Source organism: Salarias fasciatus, chromosome 14 (assembly GCF_902148845.1).
Source record: "Salarias fasciatus chromosome 14, fSalaFa1.1, whole genome shotgun sequence".
NCBI lineage: Eukaryota > Metazoa > Chordata > Actinopteri > Blenniiformes > Blenniidae > Salarias > Salarias fasciatus.
In genome coordinates this window covers 25,280,160-25,306,484 of record NC_043758.1, presented here as the reverse complement: position 1 = coordinate 25,306,484, position 26,325 = coordinate 25,280,160, and the positions used below count along the sequence as shown (strand labels likewise).

Below are 26,325 nucleotides of genomic sequence, written 5' to 3'. Positions count from 1 at the left end.
AAAAAATACTCTTTGCATTGCTTTAATGCGAACTCGCCTAATCTATCTGCATTACATGTCTTGAAATGAAACTGTCTGCAACTGTCTGTCTTTTTTTGTTTCAGAATGTTGTTTCCTTGATTATTTCATCAACGTCTTCAGTAATTGGAGTAATTACGTACCAGCAGGACAGAATTTGAACTGCATTGCCAGGACAGTGTTAGCATCCCTGTTTATTTGTGCAAAGCGATGTCTGCAGCAGCGACGCAATTCTGTTACTGACAGTTCCTAGAGTCTAATTGGAAGCTTTAATGCACCTTATCAATGAGTTTTCCATTTGTGTATTTGAACACATGCCATACTGCAGATTAGCCACACATGTCTTTGATTAGTGTTCCCAAGCTGCGTATCTCTCTCACACACACACACACACACATGTGGAAACTAGCAGGCCAGTCAGCAGTCTGCGGGAAAAAAAACTTCATTGAAACAACATTTAGCGATGATGCAAGCTTAGCTATCATTAGCATAATGTATTCCTTGATAATCTGTCTGCCTCCAGCTACAATGACTCTACTTCATCACCAGCAACCAGCACACACACAAACACACACACACACACACACGCACACAATCACATGCGTGCATGCATCACTTCGGTAGCGTTAGTCGGGAGTTCTCGGGGCCCTGCGGCCGTGCATCGAACCCAACAGGAGGGCGGAGAGTTAAACCCCAGGGCTGTGCTGCAGGGGTCTACATATATTTAAAACAATCATGAATTTTAATGGTAACCTGCTGAGGGAGCCTGTTCTACCAGCCAGCCTTTCTCTCTTCCTCGCTAACACATACGTTTCTCTCCCTTTGCATCTCTCTTTCCTTCCCTCCTCCGGCAAAACCCAGGCGGAATTATTAATACATGACATGAAAATGTAAAAACTAGCCCCCGGTGGCGACAGTGAACCGAAAGTGGCGTATTAAAGGAAAGGGGAGGTGACAGCAGAGCAAAGGAGGAAGAGAGAGAGAAGGAGTCAAAGGAGGAGAGGGTGGGGATCGATGTGTGAAAAGAGAATTGTGCATCAGTCAGGCTGTGTTGTCTTAACACTTAGCAGGAATAGTTGAGGTGGGATTGCGCTCTTTATACAGTATATGAAGGAGGTACAGGGAAGATGATCAGAAAGGTTGAAGGCAGATGAAATGAAAGGAAGATAGTTGGAAGGTGGTGCACTTACTGGACGGAGGTGGAGATGTGCAGGCGCCGGACGCCCGGCGTGGGGAACTGGCGGGAGTTTATGTAGGAAACCTTCCTCACAGCGGCGTTTATGTTCTCCAAGTCCTCTCCCTCCATCACCAGGATGGACTGAGCGGGGTTGAAGTGGAACTGTGGACATAGAGAGAGAGAGAGAGATCACAGATGTTCAATGGATGGGGAGCCGACACGGTGGCTGATGAAACGGTCGCGGCGATGGCGCCATTTAAAGCTGCGCTCAATCAGTTCAGATTGAGACACTAATGCTTAATCTAGTGTAGAAACTATCTGTGAAGGAAGCGAGGGCCTAGACACACACAGGGCATAAAATGGGAAGCCAAGCTGTTCATTCACCCCAAAAACCTGTTTCTGCACCCAGAATAACAATTTCCTTCGCGGCCATGTGATTAAACTCCAGTCATTTTTCAAGTCTTGGTGTTCAGATCATATGATGATGTAGAATCGAAAAAAAAAAAAAAAAGCAGCTTTACTTATTTGACTTACTGGAAACAGTGGTAAAGGCTGGAAAACACAACTCCAGCAATTATCTAAAAAAAGTTCCACCTTCAGAGATGTTTTCAGAAAGTTGCATTAATGAAAACTTGAAACATCTGTTGTGTAAACGGGGTCTAAAAGTGCACCAGACCCTAAACCCCAGCGAGATCGTCTGTGCAGACCGCTGGCCAATCCTCTTCAGGTGATCTTTGACCGCCAAACTGTGATCAATCCACCCTTGAATTTCAGTATGCTTGCCCAGAGTGTGAAACCCTGCCACGAAGTGTTTCTTGATTAATGAGATTGTGACGGATGTTTGAGAGGAAAACCTGAAAAGAAAAGGCCTCTGGCTCTCCAGCTGTTGACGGCAAAGAATTAGTTTCAAAGTCCTTGTTATATAAATTGGGGCACATTACCAAAATGATTAAGGTAAATTACAATGCCTTGAGTATGGGCGACACAATTTTTGAAGTGCCATACATAAAATGTTAATGAGTCGTGATTGCGAGGTTTGGAAAAAAAGAAGTTGTCATTCATTCCATTCATCTGCGGCTTTGTAAAATGTTTACAAGGCTTGTTACAGTTCGCCAGCAGTCTTTGTTTTCTATGCGTTGACCTTATACAGGAGCGTGGACATCAGTCTCTGCGGAGACTTGTTTGAGTCAGGCAATCCATCAAAGGAGGCATTTTCTGCCTGTGCTGCATTGGCATGCAACAGCAATGTCACCCCGACTAAAAGAAACAGATGTTCTGAATGAAAGTGATGTTCGCCGTGATGGATCGCCTGTTTCACGGCGGCTGCAGGTTTCTTAAAAAAACGCGGACTTTAAAACTGTACGGGATTAAAAGGAAAAGCAGCTGCTGACATGGAGGAGGGACGCCAACTAATTTGCATTAGCACGACGGGTAGAAATACTTGGACATGCTACTACATTTAAAATGGACAAAGCAGCACAGAAGACAGACGGATGAATAATTACTTAGGATTTTTACAAGTTGTCACCTGTAGTTCAGAGGGTTGAGTGGGTCATTGGAGGAGAAGACAATGCTTAATCGACACACTGATCGTCGTTGGTGTGTCACTTGAATGAAAATCTGATCCATAATTTCCAGTGAAACACTTTTCTCTCTTTCGCTAATGTCCAAACAAACAGTATCCAGTAGATTCACGCTCATATTTGACCAACATTCAGATGTGTGCCACTGTATCTCCCTTCAGGTGGAACACCTGGCCAACAGAGAAAGAAGACGACTAATGCATTACCAAAATTTGAAGAATGAAGCCTTTTAAAACAAGGTTAAAAATACTTGCCGGGCTATTTAAGTCAAGGCACTAGAAAATAGTCAGGAGAATCTGCTTGCAGGTGTTTTTTTGGAAGAGGATTGACGTCTCCAGCGGAGAACGGTGGTGGGGATTTGAGGCTCGTCTCTCTTTAGAAAACAGCTTAGTATCTCCCTGCCAGAACTGCAGAGTGTCTCTTATATCCTGAAACTGGGACTCAGCAGAGAGGTGACACTCCTCCAGCACCTCATGGGGCTCTCCATACAGTCCCCCTCCACTGTCATTTCCCCTTGTCTCCTCTCATCTCTGGTCCTCCCTCCGTCTCTGCCTCCCTCTCTGTTATTCGCCTCTGATTGTGCTGTGCCAGCGGTGATACCTGCGTTGCTAAACGGCGTCCGTCTAAGCTTCCCGCGGACTTATCGGAGTCAGATGAGTGTGCAGCTAAGAAGAAAATGAAATGGCTCTGGAGAGATAAACGGCGCTGTCCCCGGAGAGGCGATTCTCCTCTGCTCCACTGTATCCCCTTCCCTCCACCTCGTCCCGTCTCATCTCCTCAGAAAGGCTGGTTTCCTGCGCCGCAGCAGAAGAACTTCAGGAGAGCGGGAAGCCTGAAGAGCCGGCCGATAGAAAGAGGGTCAAAAGAGCCAGGGGGCGGGGTGGTTATGGGGGCCGGCTTTGAGTCCGCACAAACCCCCATCCATCTCGTCTGCCTGCTATCTTCCACAGAGCAGGGAGATGGATTATCTGAGCCGGTGAAAAGACGGGGGGAAGAAGGCAGTGGAGGGGTTTGAAGAGAGACGGCTGGTGATTTAGCCCGGGAGACATTAAAAAATATGGTGTCAACTGAGATCAAAATGTGTGTTTTTGTGTGTTTCCACACAAGTCAATGCCTGCTAATTCTACATTACTCATTTGATTCATGAAAATAAAGAATTCATGATGCCTCTGTGATTCATCCATTCATTTTCTGTAACTCTTGATGCAGTTATCCAGCTTTGTTTGACATATTTTCTTTATTAATTGTTTTTTTTTATGTTTGAAATAACAATAACAACAAACAACACATGCTGGGGTGCACATAACAAGCTGCCTGATAGGTGATGCTTGTAGTATTAGATTTTTAACCTGCGACCTGGCTGTAATAAATCAACACTAAGTTGAGAAACTTCATGCGATTTCAAAATGCAAACTTTTCCAAAAACGCTGCTACTGCCCATGTTTACCACAGCCATAATAAATCATTCCAAACATTTGAAAGGAGGATTCATTTATAACGATAACAGAGCGTCTCAAAAAAAAGAAGTGCACATTTACTACATTATCATCTGGATCACACGTGGAGACACATTTTATTTCTTCCAAAATTTGGGGGGCCAAAACAGAAAAGAAAGACAGCTGACATGAGATGCAATGTTCACTGCATGCTGTTCTCTGCTTGCATAAATAGGTGGTTTTCTTATAAAACAGCCCCCAGTAGTGGCTCTACATGGAAAACCACACTGTTTCCAGAGTTTCTGCCATTTCCATATTTTCAAAACTCTGGAAAAGTAAAACTTTTCTGAAACAAAAACAATGTGTTTTCACTTGAAACATGGCATAAACAGCACAGTGGAAAGCTTCAATTAAATTAAGAAACAATATGCTGTAAAAACTCTTCTGTGTCCACACTGGATGCAGTGCGGCTAAACAATAAGAGAAAACCTTCTCCAAAACTTAGTCAAGGTTCAAAAGAGCTCATATTTAGAGCAAAATTTTTCTCACGCCATGTTTCCAGGTATAGTTTGTTCTTTTTTGAAGCCAAGTTTGAAAAGAAAACCATTGGCTGCCAGTCTGTGCCTCTCACATGGCCGCTGTTTGCATTGGCGAGCTTGATAAGTGCCTGTGGAATGAAGAACAAGATTTATTTCTGTGTTGTCGCAGCAGTACACATGGGCCCGCTGATAACTGAGCTGTATTCAGAGCTTAAAAAGATATTTAGGTCTTAGGCACAAGAAAAAAAAAAGGTAACCACGATAAACAGCATTTCTGCAACTTTGTACTTATACACTCCCATCGTCACCGGAGAGCCTCTCAGAGAGGAAATCCAAGCTGAGCTGCAACACAGTTGACCCAGGAAGACTCTTAAAGCGTGTTTCTTGTAGATGTCAAAGCTTGAGAAAGCTCCCTGTCCTCCCAGTGGAGACACTGACAAGGGTCAGTTCAAACGGCCAGCTCCATGTCTCTGTCTCGGGAGCTGCCCTACATGCTCACATTGGATCACATTAAATACTCGGACGAAAACTGAATGACTGTATCATCACACAAGGAACGAGTTCCCTCAGGGAGACTGTAGAGCAGAGATGTTAAACATAAGGCCCGTGGGCAACAACTGGCCCACAAGAGGCTCCAAGCCAGCCTGGAAAAGCAAACAAATGGTGATGATTTCAAGTAAAGCATTAATTTTTTTGACAATTTTGTAAGACTGGCACACACAACACAGCATTGAAGCCTGAGCCGAGATGTCTGTGATGCTGCATGAAAGGTAGGTAGATAGCGCATTGCAAGCAATCTGGCATCAACGTCATGTTGTCAGGATGCATTTGTGAAAACATGCATCCTGCAACAGCTTAAGGAGAAGTTTGTTGGATATTTCACTGCATGTTGTACAAGAAGGTTTCCTTGAAATTGACTTGATGCTGAGATTGTAGTGATTTTCCAAAGTAATTGTTTATATTTTGTAAAAACAAACAACAGTTTTATCCTGAACACGCTGCAAAAGAAAAACTTGAAATTTAAACTTAAAGGTAATTTTGCCACTTTTCTCTGTCCCATTCAAGATCAGTGTTGAGCAAGTTACTTTGCTTTTGTGATAGTTACTAGTTACTCCCTCAAAAAATTAGCTGACTTAGTAACTGAGTTACAGTATTTTAAAAATAACTAAGTACTTGTCAAAGCAACTATTGCATAACTTTATAAAAATGTGACTAAATACGTCAAAGAATTTGGATCCCATCTTAACGGATCTTTAAGATGCATAATCAGTTACTATTTATAAAACTGAATATATGATTAATGAAAAAAAGGACACTTGACATTAATCTCAGTTATTCAAATGTTGCTGTGTGATAATATGATACAGACACCAATCAAATTTCATTTTTAGATAGTGTTTCTACATTTGTAAAATAATAATAAAACACAATAGATATATGTCAATAGATGTCTGTGCTTCCATTTAAAAGCTGCCTTTGAATGATCAGGGCTCTGTGGCTGCATCTCTGGCACGTCACGTAACACGTTTTGGACCAATGCGGTTCCTTCTTTCTGTACAAAAACTTGATGCTCCGACTTAACTGGACTCCAGTGGAGCAAAAAAAAAATAGCAGAAGGCGGTGAATTACAGTAACGACACCACGCTTCATATTATTGTCAGGACCAGTAATGACGTTTAATGCTGGATAAGGTAATTAGTTCAATTACTTATTACTAAAAATAGTAACGCTATTAATAACACCATTTATTTTAACACAGTGACTCCCATCACTGCTCAAGATGAAATACAACTGTAGCCACTGAACTAAAATGAGCTCGCCAGCCCTTCTGAAGAAGGGGTTGACTAATAGCTAGATCTTTGGAGTTTTTATTGGTGTGTGTTCATGTGTATATACATAAGTGTGTGTGTCTGTGTGCGTGCGTGTGTGTACCTTTATACTCTTGTCGAGGCTCTCGAGGGAGTTGATGTCCAGTCCTTCTTTGCAGGCCTGCAGACAGGAAATAACCTTCTGGCTCTCGATCTTCCCGGGCCGGATGGTCAGTCCAGACAGGCTTCCCCGGAAGTACTGAGTGAACCGAGGCTTTGTGACCTCCCCACCTTCACAAACAAACACACAGACGAGAGCATTAACCCTCTTATTGGCATACAGAATTACTGTAGTTTGACAGAATTAGTCACTTTGATGTTGTCAAATAATTGCACGACGGTGCAACAGTTTTGAAAAAGCATTTGGCCAAAAAGGTATGAACATAATTGAAAGCGACCTTGTAACATGTACCTCACACACACATCATGTCTTAGTTGCAAATGTAATTTAATTGAATGTCCAAACCTAAAACTGACAATTTATACAAACTGTGACATTTATGAAGCTGAATGGAATCAACTTACAAATGCAACAGCTAAATTTCGTCCACTCCCACAATCACCATCATGCTCGGTATGTGTTTTATTTCTTTTGTTAGCAGCAGGACAACAAACAGTACTTCACTGCACACATAATAATTTGGGTTTATTCTAATCCACTCAATTCTATTCTATTTTATAAGCAAAACCCTACAAAGCAAGTGTCAAGCTTTGCTTACTCTTATACATATTAAACACCACACTTAAACATAAAGTATGCCCTTGGAGCCGTTTCAGTGATTCAACAGAGATGCTAAATTCATAGATTTAATGTTTTCTATATTTTCTCCAGGCAGTAGGTTTTCGGCTTGTTCACAGAATATTTAAATATGTACATGTATAACCAATAATGCAAAAGGGAATGCTTATATTTATGCATATATTTTATTTATGCCGTTATTATCTTCCCTTGGTTAATCTTATTTGCTTCAGAAGTTCAGCAATATGCAAACCTGCAAAATGGTGTTTTCCAATGCAAAGCACTGTGTGTAGCATAAGCAAATACTCCAAAGTCAGCATTCTTTAAGGCCCACTGTGATTCCATTTGTTCTGAAATTATTACTACAGGTGGTACAACCCCTCCAGAGTTATGGTTAATATACGGTGAAGCACTGGTCTGCGGTCCCTGGCTCATTACAATATCATCACACTTATAGTGACCTTGTCCATCCTTTAATTAGGAGTCCTGATGACCAAATGATGGCCCATAATGGGCCCGACGATGCCCATTCTGTGTCCTCGTCCTGTGATTAAGCGGCGGGGCGCCACTGTAAAAAGTGCAAGTGCTGCTGAGACGGCCTGTGCGGGCTAAATAAAGGTAAAGGGAAAAAGTCAACACATATAAAGGCTGTCCTCTGAACCCCATAAAGGCCAGCACCAGCAAGAGGAGCCTCCGAACCGCTCATTATCTGAAAGGTTACCATCTCTGGGTATCAAAATTTCACCTTTGCAATCCTTTCTTTCACTGCTTTTATCTCTTCCTGCGCTGTTCTCTAATTCTGGCAGTAATCCCCCAAAGCACTGAGAGCAGAGCGTGATCACTCTAACATCTCACCTACAGAAATTTATAGAAATATCTCAATAATGAAGGGGAGCAATGACTGGCAGGCAAAGTGCAAACCCAGACATCAACTTCATCTCTTTATTAAATGATCTGTCTCGCCTCTCTGCTTGCTTTTGTAGCACTTTCTACTCTCACACACCGAGTCGCATATAATATCAGAGACAGGCAGTGTTTGAGAGCTTATTTTTTCTATTTTCCTTTCAAAAACAACACCAGAACGGAAGAAAATAAGGTGCAATTATACTTATCTGGCACATTTTATCCACATCAGTGAGGTGGAAAGAAAATAGCAGCTAGTTATATCTATCTCAGAGTTCTTTTTTCCACAATCAGGGCTGTGCGTACAATCATCAACAAAAGCTTAAAACTTCCACATCATCCAGTTCACAATGCCAGCTGCTGTGTTTTTAGTCAATATAGGAAATGAAAACTGTGGTCCAGTCATCAAATAGCTGTGAGTAACATTGTTTAGTAGGACCAGCAGCTGAAAAAGGGAATATTATCAAATTTAAAATGCAAAACAAGGCAAAACAACAGTGATGATGCCATCATAACGACACTGTCGAGTGAAAATTGAAAACTTTTGTTGCATTAGGTGAAAGAATAGAGTACTGACACATACTCCTTGACTTTTCCACCAGGTTGGAGTTTGACCTTCATCTGGAAAATGCATAACCAGACCCTGTGTGCTGGGAATGATCCCAGATATAATATCTTTTTATTAGATTAAGCTTGTCTTTACTGCCAAGCAACCCAGACTTCCTCACCGTGTGCATATGGCGAACAGGTGCTAGCAACGTTTTTTTCTCCTTCAGACAATTACCTCCTATTCCCCAATATTTTCAAAATGAAATAAATTACTAACAGTGAAAAGTGCTTGTTGGGAGCTATATATATATCGTTTAACTCTCAGGATTTTAGCCTGAAGCTTAATACTGGCCGAGTCAAGACAGAGTAAAAGTAGCTGGATATGTGACTAAAAAGTCACTTATGTATTGAAATATACCATCTGGGAACAAAGGCCACTTTATGAGAACAACACTGATACATGCGGTACCATAATAAAACGTCCATTACTGCAGTTTTTGACAGAATACATGAGCAAAACGATGTCCAAAAATAAAAAATAAAACTGAATTTGAGCATAATATCTGAAAAAAGCATGAGAGACTGGAGAAAAGAATTGAAACTGTGAACCTGAAGTAAGAAAACAAAGAACGTATTTGGTTATTGAAAAGTAAATGAGTTCAATACACCAGTGTGGTTTCTGCTGGTTTTATTAATCAAATGCGACTCATCTAGTGAATTTACGGTACTAATAAAAACCCATTCACTATCAATGGGAAACACTAAAGGCTCAATTTACTGTACATGTGAATGTTTCAAGTGAAGTTGCATCGTTTTTGCTTTTCCAGTTCAGAATGGTTTTGTGTTTATACAGCAACATTTTGAAAACAATGTCTATTTGCACACACAAAATGGGAGAAACACTTTCATACGCTCCAGTTTTCATGTAGGACCACTACCTGACATATCACTGTGATCGACAAGTATTCATCATCAACGAATCGTTGTGTTAATCTTGCATAATTTAAGCAAAATCTCAATGAAAAACACATTGTGACTGAATGACTGTAAAGGCAATTTAGACATGTTAACATTGTAAAGTAAGCTGCTGATCTCGGCAAGATGCCAGTTAAATTAATCTCCCACCACTTGTGAAGATGCGTTTTATCACTTACAGATGAACATAAACGGCAAAATAAAGGAGACCCAGCATTCAACCAATAATCACTTTTTGTATGTGCAGCTTAAGATTGCAAGTTCGCAGTTAATTGCGTTGATTTCACTTTCAACGATCAAAATACATTTGATGTGTTTCATCCTTGTGAAGTGCTTGTGAAGTCACTTCAGCCACTGTGAGGATTCATGGACCGCAGAAGGCAGATGTCGCTCCCATAGCGTCAGTCTGTAGGATCATGGAATCAATAATTTCAACAAGTTATGGGTGATATAGAAAAAGTGTGAGCAAAATGGATGATGTAGGCAGAAAAACAGTTTCACAACATATTTCAAATATTAATTTTACCAAAGCTTCATGTTTAACCGATAAAATTGTGTCATCGACATATTCGGATGATAAATATTACAGTTAAGTACTCTCGAATTATTGTAGATGGGTATGTAACAATCACCAATGTAATAATGACCAGCAACATGGGTAAAGGATATTTCAGACATTATAGTAATAACATTTTGCAAAAAATCGATCAAATTGGACTTTTGAAATGTTTTAGATACACAGGAAACAATGTAATTATGCACATATAGGGCTGCATTTATGGGAAATGGAAACGTTCTTTGCACGTTTGCACTTTGCTTATTAAAAAAAAAACCCCACAATGAATGTGAGAGTGAATGATAATGAGGAATTGAGACATTGTGAAAATGTTTTAAGCATATCTATTTCATTACATTATTAGAAAGTTATTCAGTTTCAGCCTTATTACATTCAGAATGTCCAAATTGTTACATCATGGGCTTCTGTTATGTCTCATTATTACATGACTGATCCTTATAAACTCTTAATGTGGGTTCTGTTCATGCATTCCTGCCAATTTTACATATTTACATAGTAACAAGGGTACCAAACAGCTTCAGACACTAATGCTGACGACTCACTCAACACTACCTGCACTTTAACACCTTGAAAAGCTTGACCCAGGCTCCCCCATAATTCCCCGCCAACAGTGCAGGTACATCTATCACTGCCTCAAGTGATGTATCTATACTTCTGAAAAGCACCGTCAGCGCAGGTGGAGACTGGACTGACCACCGGTGGAAACACTCCATCATGTCTTACTTTCCTGGAGTGAGAACGTGACACAAATGGAGTGCGGTGGCTTCACAGGTTGGAATCATCCCCCTGTGACCGTTGACCTGCAGCTACATCCTGCATATCGAGCCTCCTTATCACCCCTGGGGCAGGCAACAGGGCCCTCGCAGTTGAGGTGATCGACCCAGGGGATCCCATCAACCCGGCGGCTCCTCATCTGTACGCCTGCCTACCTGGAGGACAGACTGATGAAGACTTTCGTTCTTGACTGAGCAACTGGAAACATGGGTGGGTTGAAAAATTCAAGCACGCCTCAACTCTTCCTCTTGCTCATGCATTTCTGTCATCACTCTGCCTAAGTTCCTCACCAAGTGTTTTCACAGTCCATTAATTTCAGATCTCCTCTCTGCACATGTGGCATCGTATGCTCCACTGCACCCGCTCTCAAGACGCTCGCTGGAACACAAGCGTGATTTCGATGCCCATCTGCCCAACAGCCGACAGATATATCGACGTTCTCAAGCGAACTGCATTTGTCTTGTCAAGTATTGGACAGATGTCAAGACAAAGACAGAGGAGCATTGTATTGGGTGCCTTAAATGGAAGTTTCCAGCTGAACTATGTCTAGCTAAGTATAGCTTGAAACCTACAGATTGAGAGTTAGCCCCATTAAATGATGAAGATTATAGCGATGCTACTTGGAAATGGTGAATCGTGATGAGAATATTTATGAAACTTTTCAGTGGCTGACTTTCTACCTGGGTTTAGAACTCAGTGAACCACAATTATCTCATAAGTCCAAAGTTGGAAAGTACTGTTGCAAGCACCATTTATCATTGAAGTAGAAATCTTCTCACTGTTTGTGGCTTGCCTCAACAAACAAAGATGACTGAATTCAGATAGGTAAGATAGATTAACTGACAAATCAGATCTGTAAAGGCATAATAGAAAGGCAAATATTGAGCTGTCAACCTTTTTGCTCAGTAGTAGAACAACCTATTAATCAGGAAAACAGGAGCTTCAGTTTTGAGCTAAAACCTGTAAATATGCATGAGAAAATGAAAGTTTAATTTCCCAGTTTGCTTCTTAATTAGCATTTTACATAAAATGCATCTTTCATAAATAGTACTTCCTTTGAATTAATCTGAAGTTTTTCTACCCAAGCATTATTTTGCCGAGATGAATTAAAAGCAATCCAGACCTTCAAGCATATCATTAATGGACTTTCCCTACACGTATGCTGTAAATAACTCCTTGAACTTTCTGTTAAAACGAGTCGGCTTCTAAAGTCCTGCTGACGGAGCAGTGAACCAACCCATCCTTTGTATAATACCTGCATTAGCTGTCCACAGCTGATAAAATCTGCCAACAACCATCATCACTTTTCATCCTGACACTAAACACACATTGTACCCATCGAGAGGTAAATGTGCCACTGTTATCACAGTAAACTGCATTATGTGCTGCAGGGAATGGAAAGCTTGACAGGCGCCACAATCGACCGCTTGGGAACAGTTGGTTTGAAACGTTCTGGAAAAAAAAAATTGGTCTGCAGTCAGCCGAACGGTTTGGCTTATTCCGTATACTCAACAAATGTTTTTGCTCAGCACAATAAGCACACCTTCCCAGCGCTCGCTGATACCATGCCAAATACCAGAAAATCTATTTTATTAGACCACAAGGTCATATCTGGATTTACTTTACCAAACTGTGCCATGTCAGTCCTTCTTTTTCACCCTCGTCACTTTTTATTCCTCATGCTTCACCTCAGTTGCCATTCCCTTTCTTTTTTTGCCCGCTTTCTCTTATGATGTCCACCGATCCACTTAGTCCCAACCTGACAGATGTTATCAATTCAAACTGTGGCCAGAGAAACCATTAAAGGTCCCATAAAGAGGATAAAAAAAGGGGCGAAGTGGAAGAGAGGGGATTACAGAGACGCTGCAGAGAGGGAATGATCGGAGTGATAAAAGCGCTGATCATTCCACTTTGCAGAGACAGGTCTTTACGTGGTGTCAGCTCTCGCTTCCTGCTCTGTGCAGCCCTCCTCCGGCTATAGATCTTCACTCACTGTTATTCGCATCATTTCCAAAACAGCAACAGATGAGAGTGGAAAGGCCCGGCTGAGCTGAAAACAGACTCATTACTTAGCTGTAAACATGAGAGATGTGCGACCTCACTTACTTTGTGATATGCAACACGTGCAGCTACATTTATTCAATATGCAGCGAATACAACTGGATTTATTTTTCAATTTGTACACGTGCGATACACAAATAGTGTTGCCTCCCGCACGCCGGCTGCCACGCTGCGAAGGAACCCGGGGAGGCAGAGCAGAGACGTGTGATTACACACATGAGTGGAGAGAGAGAAGAGTGTGTTTCGCCTCGCTATCTGACTGCTACACACTCCTGAACACCGACACGCTCTCTGCCAGGTCAGAGGGTAAATATAGGCTGACTGTGCGAGAAGTGCACAGCCAGCACTTACTCTCCGAGGCAAAGGGAAGAAGGTTGGATGGGCAGCAAATGCTTTTATGAGAAAATGGGAGTGAGTGGAAACTGTGCAGATGCACGGAGCCAGAGGAGCTTTGTCACTGCTCCGAATATCTAAAGATTGAGGATATATGTTTAACCCGTTGAGACCTGGGCTACAAAGCTGCCAGCTTCTCTTTATGATACCATTCTGCTTGCCTTGATGCAGATCACACCTATTGCATCAGGTCCTGAAGTTACTGTCAAACATGACATTGACTGGGGCAACATGCAGCATGAGGGGGTAGCGAGTGGCAGTCATGTTCCATCCATCTTTATTAAGCAACAAACATATCATTCAAGGTCAATATTATACTGAGGACTGGTTCTATCACCTCTGGGTCAGGCAATAGGCTCATTCCCCCTGTCCTTCAGCACACTGCACTCCTGGACAGCACAAGTCGACTGTCCGTTGCCAGTTAGCATCCGTACATCACATGATTTGACTTGCTACTCAGCGACAATAAAGTCAAAGGTTTGAATCAAAGTGAGACCTGTCCTGGGTGTATCCTGTCCTCGCCCAGAGGCAGTGGGATTGGTTCCAGCATCCTGCTAACCTGCACTGGATTAAGCAATAGTAAAGATGGATGGATGGGCAATGAGACGGTCGTAGGTTTGAATCTGCGGCAGGCCTTTCTGTGTGAAGTTGATATGTGTGGGTTATTACTCTGCTTTCTCCCCATAGTGCATGTGAGGCTAACTGGCAACAACTGGTCTGCGGGTGTGAGGTTGTCTGTCTCTCTGTATTTTCCCGGTGATGGACTGGCAGTTTGTTGAGAATGTAACCTGCCTTATCTCCAAAGCCCCCAACCACCCCGAACAGGATGGAGTGGGAAGATGAATGGATGAATGGATGGCCTGCCACTGAACTACCAATGACCTCTGATGAAAGTGGATGAATTTGTTCCCCTTGGTGGGGGGTATAAAGACCGAAGAGGAGAGAAAGTCCTCATCCTCCCTCAGGAAAACCAGCTCCTGGTCATGCCTACTGCTTGTATTCTTCACTGTTCAAATAAGTGGTTGATAACAGCTTCCACCTCGGAGGAGGTGAAGCCCACTGCTTGAAATCTATGTAGCTGATCAGAACTGACACTTTCCACCCAATTTAGCTGACGCCGTCTGAAGCACCTTTTAAAGGATTGTACAGTGAAAGAAGGGGTGGTTCTCACTTTGAGATGGCAATACTGACTTTGTTACGAGTTGCTGTGCAGTGTTTCTGTTCCTGTCTTTAAATCCACATGTTTGGCTCAGACCAGGCTTCCTGAAATTTGATCTGATTCAATCTGGTTTGTTCATGCAGTTCTGACAGAAAGCATTTATACAACTATTTGGTATTCAGAGATAATGTGACTGTTCCTGTAATCCAATGAAAAATCAGATTTTGGCCTTAATACTATTTCCCAATCAGCACATTCCGGTCCGAGTTAAGAAAGACACAATTTTGTTCCCCTATCAGAGTCTGCTTCAAACTCCAGGTTTTTATTTTCTTTTTTTCTAACTGCTCATTGCAAAACAAGCTTAGGAAAACAATCTACTTTTGCAAGCACATGTACCAAATGTAATTACATTCAAACAAAACAATTAAGGATAATGGTGCATTTAGCAGTAACTGAGAAGTGGGGACGTTTCAGTTTCTCAGTGGGGATAAACTACATCAGAACACTGACAAATTATAACATCCCACTGAGAAAATGGGACATTTTGGAGAGCTTTGACATCCAAATTTTATATCAATCAATACGCCAGCATTTGTGCATAAACAAAGGAAACAGCATGTCTAAATGTGCTCTCTTTTATTTGAATGTGAAATGCCATTTGATGGCTATTGTGTACGTCCTGCTGTATAAATACAGCTGAACCGAATTACAAACTTATTTGATAGACCAACTGTATTTCACTTATATAGTGTGCAAGCAAAAAATAATTAAACCATATTTTGTTTACTTTTGTTTTGGTTTTTAGCGCTCCGAGCGGCATGTAAAAAAGCACATTGAAAGTTATGCATTCACTAGAAAACATAGTTTAATGGGCCCTTAATCCACTCAATAAGCAATTTTTTTCATACTGTCTCCTCTTATGTGTTTCCCAGATCAACATTTCTACTTTCTGAGCATCTGAAAGATGATTTATCCCAGGTCATAGTGATCCATCGAAACTCCTAAACTAGCAAAGCTGATTAATGAGTGTTCGCTGCTGCTAATGGCAGTGTAAAGCTCGTTTGATTACAGATTTCACAGACTAATCGATGCCTTTAAAATCTCATCACAGCACACTGAACCGGCCTCTTCGGATAAATACGTGATTTATGATAATTCTAAGTGAAAATTCATTTGCTGTGGTCAGGACAGCCTTTGCTTCCATTAGGCAGTGCTGACTGGCCACTTAAGTGTTACGGAGCATGAAATTAAATCATTAAATTAAATTAAATATGACAGATCATCACTGTATTGTTTAGAGCTGACAGGTTTTTGTTTTTTTTTTTTACCCTGCTGTCACGCTTCAACATGTGACATCCAGTCTGAACTCTGTGTCTGACTTCTCCTCTCAAGAAAACATCATTCAGACAACAAAAAGCAGAGATCCACACGGCGGCTTTCACTCGCTTTCCTTTTGTCCCCGAAACTCATTCAGAGCTGAAGCTTCGGGAGTCGGTTTACACAATGAACAACATGTTTGCAATCAACACGCCGGACAGATTTAAGCCTCACGCTTTCCAAAGGCGATCTACTGTGTCTAATGGCTTAGGTTCCAATATGGTCTTCACCGACTCTTTACCTAAGCTTAGCCTCCGACAAGAAAAGCAGGAGTAGTCTCTGAACTCCCCTTTTCTATCCACAGCCCTTTTAATCCTCCTAAAGATGTACCATTTTCAATGAAAGGAGGAAGAGGAGAAGGAGGCGGAGGGATGGAGCGGCGTGGGTCACCGCGGCGGATGAAAGCGACACCAGTTGACCCGTGTCTGCTCCCACTCAAAGACACATCTTTATCTCAGGTTAAGCATCACTGAGCAGTCTCATTTGGGCTATCAAATCAGCGGTGTGCTGTAGTGTGTGAGGCGGGGGGGGGAAAAAAGTGCCCTCTCTGCTACCCTTGTGCAATTAGTGGCAGCTATCAGTTTAGAGGACAGTTTAATTGTACGCCTTCATTCAGACTCATTCAGTCGTTTGTCAAAGGCAGACTAAGTGCTCCTCATAATTACATTGTTCATTCAAGGCCAGAGAACATGTTCGACACTCAGTAACTCCCCTGAGCAGTAACACTCAGGTAATATTATCCCACAGGCTTCAAGGCGACGGCAAACTGGAGACACCCCAAAATTAACGTGACCGTCTTTAAAAAAAAAAAAAAAAAAAAAAAAAACCCTGAAGTTTGGGCTGCCCGCCTCTTCGCCTGAAGGCCTGGTGAGTTCTTCACAAGGTAGAAAATGAGACTCACCTTGCCAGCAGGCGCCGACTGTGAGCTGCACGTCAATCTGCGACGGGTGGATGGGCCAGTCGTCCGTCACCAAGTACGGGTCGAAGGTGACTCCGTCCACGTAGAGCGTCACTACCGGAAACGCCACGTTGATCACGTAGTAATGCCACTCCTTGTCGCATATCTGGAAAAGAGGAAAGAGGATATATGGATTTTACATTATATTGTGAATGAAATGCTGCACTGGCGTGGCTAAGGACCCTTTTTCTGCACACACTGCATTCAATATAAAGCATTTCCTAAGCCTAACACATGATAACAGTTTACTCATAATAATCGTGCTGTTGGCATTTGGATCCACACATTTTTTTATTGGTGCAATTCAGATCGTTCTGAGAGCATCTGCTGCATGGTGATGTGGTGATAAGTGTCTTTTTTTCACAGCATTAAGATACAGTTTTAATTGTGAACTTCAAAGTTGGATCTCAACTTCATCTATTTGTACTGACACTGTGATTAATGAGAAGTTGGGGGAATATTCACTTGGTTTGGGGGTTGACTCCAATCAAATTTACAAATTAAATCAGGACTATTCCAAAATCCTCTGCTGTCTTTCCATCATTGATATGTATTACAGACTGAAGGATTTGAGTAATTTTAAGAGTTTATTTGCATTTACATGCATGGGTAAAGTGAAGACATGCTTCTCTACACTGCAGGACGCAACGAGACAAGACAAGGCAACTTTATTTGTATGTAAATAATAAGGAAGGAAAACGAAAACTAATAATTTAAAAAAAGACACTGATTCAAAATCATCGATCAATCTCAGGCTGTCATTGGTTGTAGTATTGTGTGAATAGTTATTGCTGAACCTCTCGTCTCATATAAAAGAAATTACCCCAAAGTCTCATCTGAATGAAGGAAAACACAACAACAGCACGGCCACATGCATCCTCTGACTCAAACCCGGAACTATTTTTACGTGAGGCAGGGCGAACAGATCCACCTCCATCAAACAGCTGCTGAACTGAGTTGTTTGTGAGGAAATGCAGAGCATCTTTCTCCTGATATGTGACAGACTGCCATCACTCACGTCCCACGGCGCCCGATCTGTCTCCTGAAATAAAGGTACGCATTAAAAAAAAAAAGTGTGCGAGCATAAAAGTGCGGCTTCTCGGCATCGATAGCTGCAGATGTGGTTGGTGTTGAAATACAGAGCTTTAATTATAGCTTAATGGGTCAATCATTCTGTTATCAGGATTAATTGGATCATTCTTCTCGAGTGTTTGCTGGAAACAAATCAGCATTAAATAGATCAGATTTGCATCTGTTTAGCATTTTTGTGACTCTGTTTTTGTTGCAGAAGTCAAAGTGCTGAAAGTGTCCTCGTACAAACGACGCACAGTATTATCTTTTAATCCTAATCTGTAAATTCTGGATATGGAAGGTACGTTATGACACTTTTGTTTTCAAAATGCAAATGAAAGCAGGGAATATTGAAAGTATAAAATAAACGGTGTAAATCAAAGTGTTTGAATACTATTTCTAATTGTGGACATTACATGGTGTGTAACAACCAATAATGCACCGATAATGTCCTCATTAGAGAGTCTGGTTGGCCATCAAATCTGCAGAATGCTCCTCAGGCTCTTCTTATTGAACACCTGTGATTTCTGCTTCCGTCCCTCGGTGAGCCTCCAGATTTCTGATCCATACAAGACAACGACTTTCACATTTGACCCAAAGATTCTCAACTTGGTCCGGATTTATAGTGCCGAAGACTTCCATTGTGGTTTCAGCATTGAGACAGGCTGCCTCGCTTTCCCAATGCTCGACTTTTTAATAAGTTCCTTCCTCCTACTTCTTCCTCACAATATTCTCAAGGTACATGAACTCATCCACCTCCTCTGCCTGCTCCGCTGCAATCAAAATATTATCACCATTTTTGGTACCGATACACTTCAGTTTTGTCTTTGCTGCACTGACAGTCAGGTCCACCTTTGCACCCTGATCCTCAAAAGCCTGTGTGTTGTTCCTCATTCACCATATAATTTAAGTATTGTTGCAATAATGGAACAAATATGCTGTTACACTACTGGGTGTAAGGCTTTGCAGATCTGAGATTTACATTTGTGTCGACGTTGGTTTTTCCCATCACAGCTTGCCTCCACTTTGAGCTAAAAAAGAACGAGACAGAAATCTCTCTCAACATCAATTCCTGGCTTGCAAAGTCAAAACAAAGTAGCTTCCGCTGAGTGAAATGCATTAGCACATCACCTGTTTCAACTCTCCTCCAAAGTACTTGACAGCGCCACTTTTTAGCATGCTTGACCACTCAACCTGCCTCGCTGTGCATTTTAATTGATTGTGTCCACCCGCTCTTCTCAAACCCCCCACCACCACCACCACCACCCACCCACTAGTCCTTTTCCACGCCTGGGCTCATCGGGGTGCGTGCGTCACCTCTCCCTCTCCGCTCCTCTGGAACAACCCGGAACGGCCTTTGAAACACTTAGCCCAGGGTAACCTCGCTCTCTGATGAAGAGCGCTCCGCAGGCTGCTTATTAACACGGTGGTGGCGCGGCAGATGGGAGCTCTAATCAATCCCGTTCATTTTCCCTGTTATTGAGGTGTTGAGGTACAACATCTGGCCTATTGGTGATCATTCGGCACAGCTGCTGAACACATATGCGGCGTGTCGATCTGCTGAGCTGGGTGCTGGGAATCATTAGGGGGATAATCTAGTTTTGTGGCTTTGACGGCGCTGCGGATGCAATGGAAACTGATGGGATTGATTTCGATTAGCTTGTTAGGGTTTTAGGACATGCGTGAACACACAGCAGCATCAAACCTGCAGCGTGTATACACAGTCTGTCTGGATTGATCTCCTACATACGTATTGAGTACATCCAGTACATGATTTGCACACTTAAGCTTGTCTGTTGCATTATCAATACGACCCTGAAGTATTTTTCCTTCAATCCAGGTAAATCTCATGCTCAGCTGCCTAAAGCAAACTAAGTTGAGACGTACAAACACACTAATCCCTGTGACATTTACACATGCATACTACCCACTCCCATTCGCTTCCGGACTGTTCTCCCCGTGCATTTTGCTGTTTAGTATTTCAAAGGGAGCTGAAGCTCGTATGGATCCAAGCCGCCTGGTGCGTGACTTCCTTTTGCAGGCTTCAAAAGGAGGAATATGGTTCCGCTCTTGCCCGAGAGGAGGCAGCCTGAGCAGGGTTGTGAAATCAGTTGGAGGTCCCTCTCTGGGACAGAGACGGTGGATAATGGAGACGCATGTTAATGAAGGCTAAAGGAAGCGAGCAGGGCAGAGGAAACGTGTTAATGGAAGGAAACCTTTAGTTCACATTTGGCCGATATGAAATGGGGAGTTGAATGTATCTCAGGTATGAATCGAAACAAGACAATCATGTCTGAGTTAACACACACACAGCTTCAACTTTTCTATTTTCAGGTTGGTCATAGTGGTCAAGTAGGTTGGAAAACTCAACATTGTCTCAGGCAGATCATACCTCAAACGTCACAAAGGAAAGCTATTAAGTCAGTGGTAAATGGCTGATATGAACATGATTCGTTTTTACTTAAATATTTTAAAATCGATGTCCATTTATATGGAAAATGCTGAAATTCCGAAAAAGCTGTGGATTTAATGTGGGGTCAGCAGTGGGTATTGTTGTTTGTTTTTGCAGTGAAACCACACACACACGTGTTCACAGAGAACACACTATAGACACTTATAAAGGTGACTACAAAGACATTCGTTTGGACAGATGACCAAGTAAAACTGTTACTCTAAGAGACTAAAGGAAACTATAAAACTAATAAGTCCCAGGAGACTCTGAGTTGTTTTCAAAAAGTTGCATTTCCAGTGCCTCCGAGCACCGTTGTCGTGTAAACAGACACTAGAAATGCAACAAAAGTTTTGGAATTTTCACTTGAAAACATTCTCATGTCAACAGGATCTTTCACAACTGTCCCATCTTTCAGTCATGCACCAGCGGGAGACAGGTGGATGTGCACCACATAATGTGGAGGGAAAGAAATACATCTGAGCTGAGTGACCAAGCCATCATTGTTGGTGCTCATTGCTGTTGGCAGAATGGCCACAGCAGCTGAAAACGACTTCGGGTTCCGCTTTTGTCGGCCAAGAACAGACATCAGAGGCTCCGGTGGGCACGGGCTCATCAGGACTGGAAAGTTGAAGCCTGGAAAAACATAGCGCAGTTTGATGAGTCTCCACTTCTGCTGAGACTGCAGATGGCAGGCTCAGGATTTGGCGTGAGCAACTTGAATTAGAAACCCAACCTGCCTTGTGTCAACAGTCCAAGCTGCTGCGGGTGTAATGGTGTGACAAATGTTTTCTTTGCACTCTTTGGGCCCCATTTATACTTCTCAGACTTGTTTGGAAAGCACACTGTCTGCCTCCCAGAATGTGTGCACCTCTCCATGACCGCAAGCCGACACGCAGACATCAAACATGATAATGCATAATGCCACGTAGCAGGATATTTGGAGTCAGGAAGAGGACAGTGAGCTCGGTTGTCCACAGACGTGACTGCAGCGGAACACCTCTGGGATGCGATAGCACAAAAGGCCACGCGACTGCCCCGCCGACAGAAGTGCAAAAAGAGAGCGAAGCATTAAGGTCAACAGTCAAGGGAACATCCTCGAGGAACTGATGACACCAAGAACTGAGAGCCGTTTGAAGAGTAAAGGCAGGCCGTGTCTTTTCATGGTGAGTGTGCAAACGCCACCAACAAACACGGTAGATGTTGTATTAAGAGCTCGTCCCTGATGAAACGCACGAACCTGTAGTCAACACATACGCTTCGGAAGGAAGAGGAATGCAAAGGTACATATGAACAGTAAATTAAGTCATTTGCTGTCAGATTAAGTCTTGGTAATTTCACATTCACTGGAACTGGAGTTTTAGAGTTTTAGTGTGAGTCGACAGTAAAAAAGCAGTTTTCCTGTCTTACATGAAGAAATAGTTATGTAAATAATTAACAGCGTTTTGCAAGTAATGAATAAAAGTCATCAATTATTTCTTGATAATTCAGGTAATTCGAGGTGTTAAAATAAAGTAACTAGTTTGGAAAGGAGCACTCTTCTTTTCAGTTAGATTGAGTTCTGCAATTTGCACATTTTGCTGCAGAGTGATGCAGTAGTTGAGCTGCCGGCTCTCTGCAGGTGAGCGAAATTATTGATTTCATCTCATGAACTTAATTCACAGACTATCCTCAAGATGTTAAACATTTCTGCCAAAATTAAAAAAAAAATTAATCAACGCCTTATAGCAAAGAGAAGCTGCAAGAAAACACCTATAATATAATAAAGTCGTGCAGATGGTCACATATACTTTACTGCTGCTGCATGAGAGGCACTGTGGATACAGACTAATGCCACTTACAGTCAGACATCAGTCAACATGCTGTAATGAGAAGGGTCACTGCTTGATTAATCAGATAGTGATGTTTCTTTAGTGATGTGTTTCACTAAACTAATCGGGCATTCACGTGTCAAGGCCCTTGGAACATATGAAATATTCATTTATTTAAATAAGGATTTCTGATGCATGAACCTAAATAATTCTGGCTTTGTTGACACGACAGCGTTTCAGGTGAATGTTATTGTCCATCTACTCATGCATGCACACAAAAACTACTGTATTTACTATGGCCATGGTGCGCATGAGCAATGACAAATGCATTTACTAACAATTTCACAGAGACGGAGTTGGAGTTTCATCACAAATTTCTGTTTTCACCTGTTTCCATGGAAAAGGAGTTAGATTACTATCAAAATCTCTCCATGGCAAAGCATGAAAAAATTTCTTAATTCAAATCATTACATAATCCTAAATAAACCAGTAGACTTTTCATTAAGTTTAAATATATCATCTTCTGAGCCTACAAGGAGTGTAGAAACTTAAAGTAAGTCACTTCTCTTGAAATGATGCAACCCAATATAGAAACTTCAATTGATCAGGCTTGAAAAAAGCTAAAAATTTATCTCATAATTTGCAGCACCTACTGTATTTTTTATGAATGGTTTGACAGAGGTGCCAAAAGAAAAATCATCCACTTTATTTGCACAAATCAACCATCAACAGCTTTTTCACTTAGAGTTCAATGTTACAACAAAAACCTGAAAACCCTTGAAAAGCTGCATTCGACCATGAAATAATTGCCGGCCAGTTGGAGTGGCTAATGTACAGGCTACAATAAAATCACGTGGACGTTTGGCACCTTTTCAGAAAAATGATTAGAGCTCGAGAGAACAGGTGCACTGTTATTCATGGGAAGGCGCCAGCTGGACACAGATGGAGAAATTTTGTTTTCTGTGCGGTCGCTCTGCATGCGTGCGTCTGCGTGCGTGCAGGGGGCGAAACCGGCATTCATTACAAACCCTCAGAAATGGAAATAACCTTCTACCGTGGCACAAGCTCAAAGCTGAGTACTTCTGAATAAAGCCATGGGCCACTCGTAAGTGCATGTGTTTCCATGTGCACGTGCACGTGTGTGTGTGTGTGTGTGTGTGTGTGTACATGTTGGAGTGTGGATTCATCAAGGATGCACCGCTTGCAGAAAGGCACAAACATGAATGCACAGACATCAGTCCCGCACCATTAAGTGTCAAATTCAAAAACTTCAAAGCCAAAGTTAAAGTTTGGGGAGAGCACCGCCAGCTCGCCTTGCTTATGAAAGCAAAGCGGAAAGTTTTGTATTCCCCGATCCTTCCACTTTCCAGTGTCTCCGCCAGATGCAAATTGACAGACGGAAGGAATGAATGAAATAAATAACCACACAAACAAAGTAGAAGGAGGATGTGAAACAACCAGAGGACAAAGGCAAGAAAGCGAAAGAGAGTGAGAGAGGTAGAGAGCGGAAGCGCCGCACATCAAAGATCGCTCGTCATCTCTTGGGGCAGTCAACGGCGAGAAGAAAACAAAATTGCTATCTGCCCCCCCTCTATCTCGCTCTCCTTTACTCTCGGCAGTTTATTTGGTCTCCCCTCTCCTTTGCCTGTCTCTCCATTAGAACATGACTGTTGGAAGTTGTTGCCTCAAGTCCTTTGGAGTTGAAAGTCTTTAGGAGATCTGTCACCCAACCCCACCTTTTAACTTCAAACAGGAGATGGAAAAACGAGATAGAAGAGGCAGAGAATGAAGAGAGATGAGGTGATGTGTGATCGGGAGGTGGCAGGGAAGAGAGATGACAGAGGGGGGAGAAAAGAGAGGCGGGAGATGAAAGAAGGAAGGAGGTTAAAAAAAATGGTGGTAGAGGACGAAGAACAGATAAAATAAAAATAATGTCGCTATAAGAAGGACAGAATATGGACAAGAAATGGTTAATCACGGAATCAACATGGAACTCTGCAAAAGTTGAAATTTATAAATAAGAAGCCAAATAATACATTTATGCCTGAATGTTAAATACTGAAGCAAAACTAAATCAGTAGCCGGTGAGTTGATTTCCGCATAAATACTTAAAAACAGGAAAAAAAAAAAAAATCACATCTTTCTCTTAAAGATTGTGAAAAAAAAGGATTGAAATCAACGAAAAGACACAATAGTGGAATATTTTGATGTGTGTGTAGGATGACAGCAGCCCAAAAAAGAAAAAAATTCTGAACACATTTTTCAAAAGCACAAAAGGTTCAAAATTGTCTTTAAACATATCTGTTGTAATGAAAATGAAAAGTTTATCAGAGTGGGAGCTCATCTCACCTATAGATTTGGCTTTTTTTTTTTTTTTTTTTTAGCAGAAGCGAGGTCAAAAGAAGCTCATGAATTTGATATTTTGGTTCTAAAACATTGTCTTTGTGAGTATTATGTGATGTGTAAAAAGTGACTGAATTAAAATGATTACTTTGAGTAAGGTTTGCAAACTCAGTGGTGTTTCTATCAGCAGTTACTGATGTATTATCATGTGTGTGTTAGCTGGCTTTTCGTATTTAGCATCGAGACAGTAACTGCATTTTTTTCTGTATGTTAGACTTACCAGTTGTCATGTTGAGTACAGCAGACCTTCATAAATTCAAGGAAATGAAGCCTTTGACAGTTTTGTTCGAACGGTTCGCTGACAATGAAAGTCACAATATACATGATTCTCCTATTGTTGCTAACACACGATCGTAGTTCTCATAAAGACTAAGTCTAAACCTATCACTTCTTTTTTCAGTCATGCACTGAAAGACCATGTGTGTCAAGGTGAAGTAAGATTTAATCAGAAGCAAGGGAGCTGTGCTCATACTGAGAAGTCCATAGAGTCACTTGTCATTGCAAAAATGGTAATGAACATATTTTCAGAGGTAGAATTAAAGTAGTACGACACAGGACACAAACGTGTTTGAAACCAGGAGAAACACTGTGGCCATCATGTTAACATACACTGTGAATCCAAACAAAAAGATATATGTCAATCGTGGCGTTTCCACAATTTGATTCTGTTAAGTCTGACTCTGCTGAGTGACTCATGCAAATAATAAAGGGCCTTGTCGTTGTTTTGCCAAGCCTCAGAGAGATCATATTATTGGGGATCCCAACAAGGCTTGGTTCTTGGCCCAATAAATCTTCACCCAGTGTAATCTGCATCTTGGCAGTGCCACCAACTGGAGCAAACTGTATTTTTCGAATTGCTCAGATGAAACACAGCTCAATGCAGAAAACCTCTTCTGCTACTTCCCAAGTGTTCTTAACCGCTTCCCTTGAGGTGGCGAAGGCCTGGATGCAATATAATTGCCTTTGCTTAGCAGTTCCAAGAATGATGCTATTCTACCAAAAACTCTAAACAATCATCTTGGTCTGAATCAGTCCGTCATGTTCCACATCAAGCAATTTTTTGCTGCCAGAGGAATTCTAGTCCTGTGTAATGCCAAGAAGTTCCCTTCAAGGTAGGGCTATTGCAACACATTTCTCACTAAGATTCCTGGCAGGAGCCTTCAGATGGTTCATTAAATCCAAAACAGCACTGCAAAAAATTCTTAAAGAGCATCGCCGTTTCACTTTCACCCAGCGTTTCCTTTGTTAACTCAGAATCAAACAGCAGCAGGTGGTGAATGAAGACATAGCCACGGTACTAATTTATTATCTCAAAGAACTAATAACATCCCAAACTCCATCACGGAACCGAGATGACAGTAATGGAAATCTGCTTAAACTGCCAAAAACAACATCTTATTTATGGAGGTAGAATGTCTTCCCACGATTAGTGATACCTTCAAAAAACCATGGAACATGTTCTGTTATTTTTCAGTCATCATTGTTTTTTTGAATGAAGTCAGATT

The 26,325-nt window shown here is 41.8% G+C and overlaps 1 protein-coding gene across 1 annotated transcript in view; it reads right to left on the bottom strand.

Moving 5' to 3' along the window:
* The window catches only part of LOC115401062 (calsyntenin-2), a 333,679-nt gene that overhangs the window by 20,926 nt on the left and 286,428 nt on the right, over positions 1-26,325 (bottom strand). The window contains exons 9-11 of the mRNA XM_030109215.1: positions 17,030-17,192; positions 6,686-6,852; positions 1,209-1,357 (exon numbers count right to left, since the gene is read on the bottom strand). Of these exons, the coding sequence (XP_029965075.1) occupies positions 1,209-1,357; positions 6,686-6,852; positions 17,030-17,192 (479 nt within the window). The remainder of the gene's footprint in view (positions 1-1,208; positions 1,358-6,685; positions 6,853-17,029; positions 17,193-26,325) is intronic.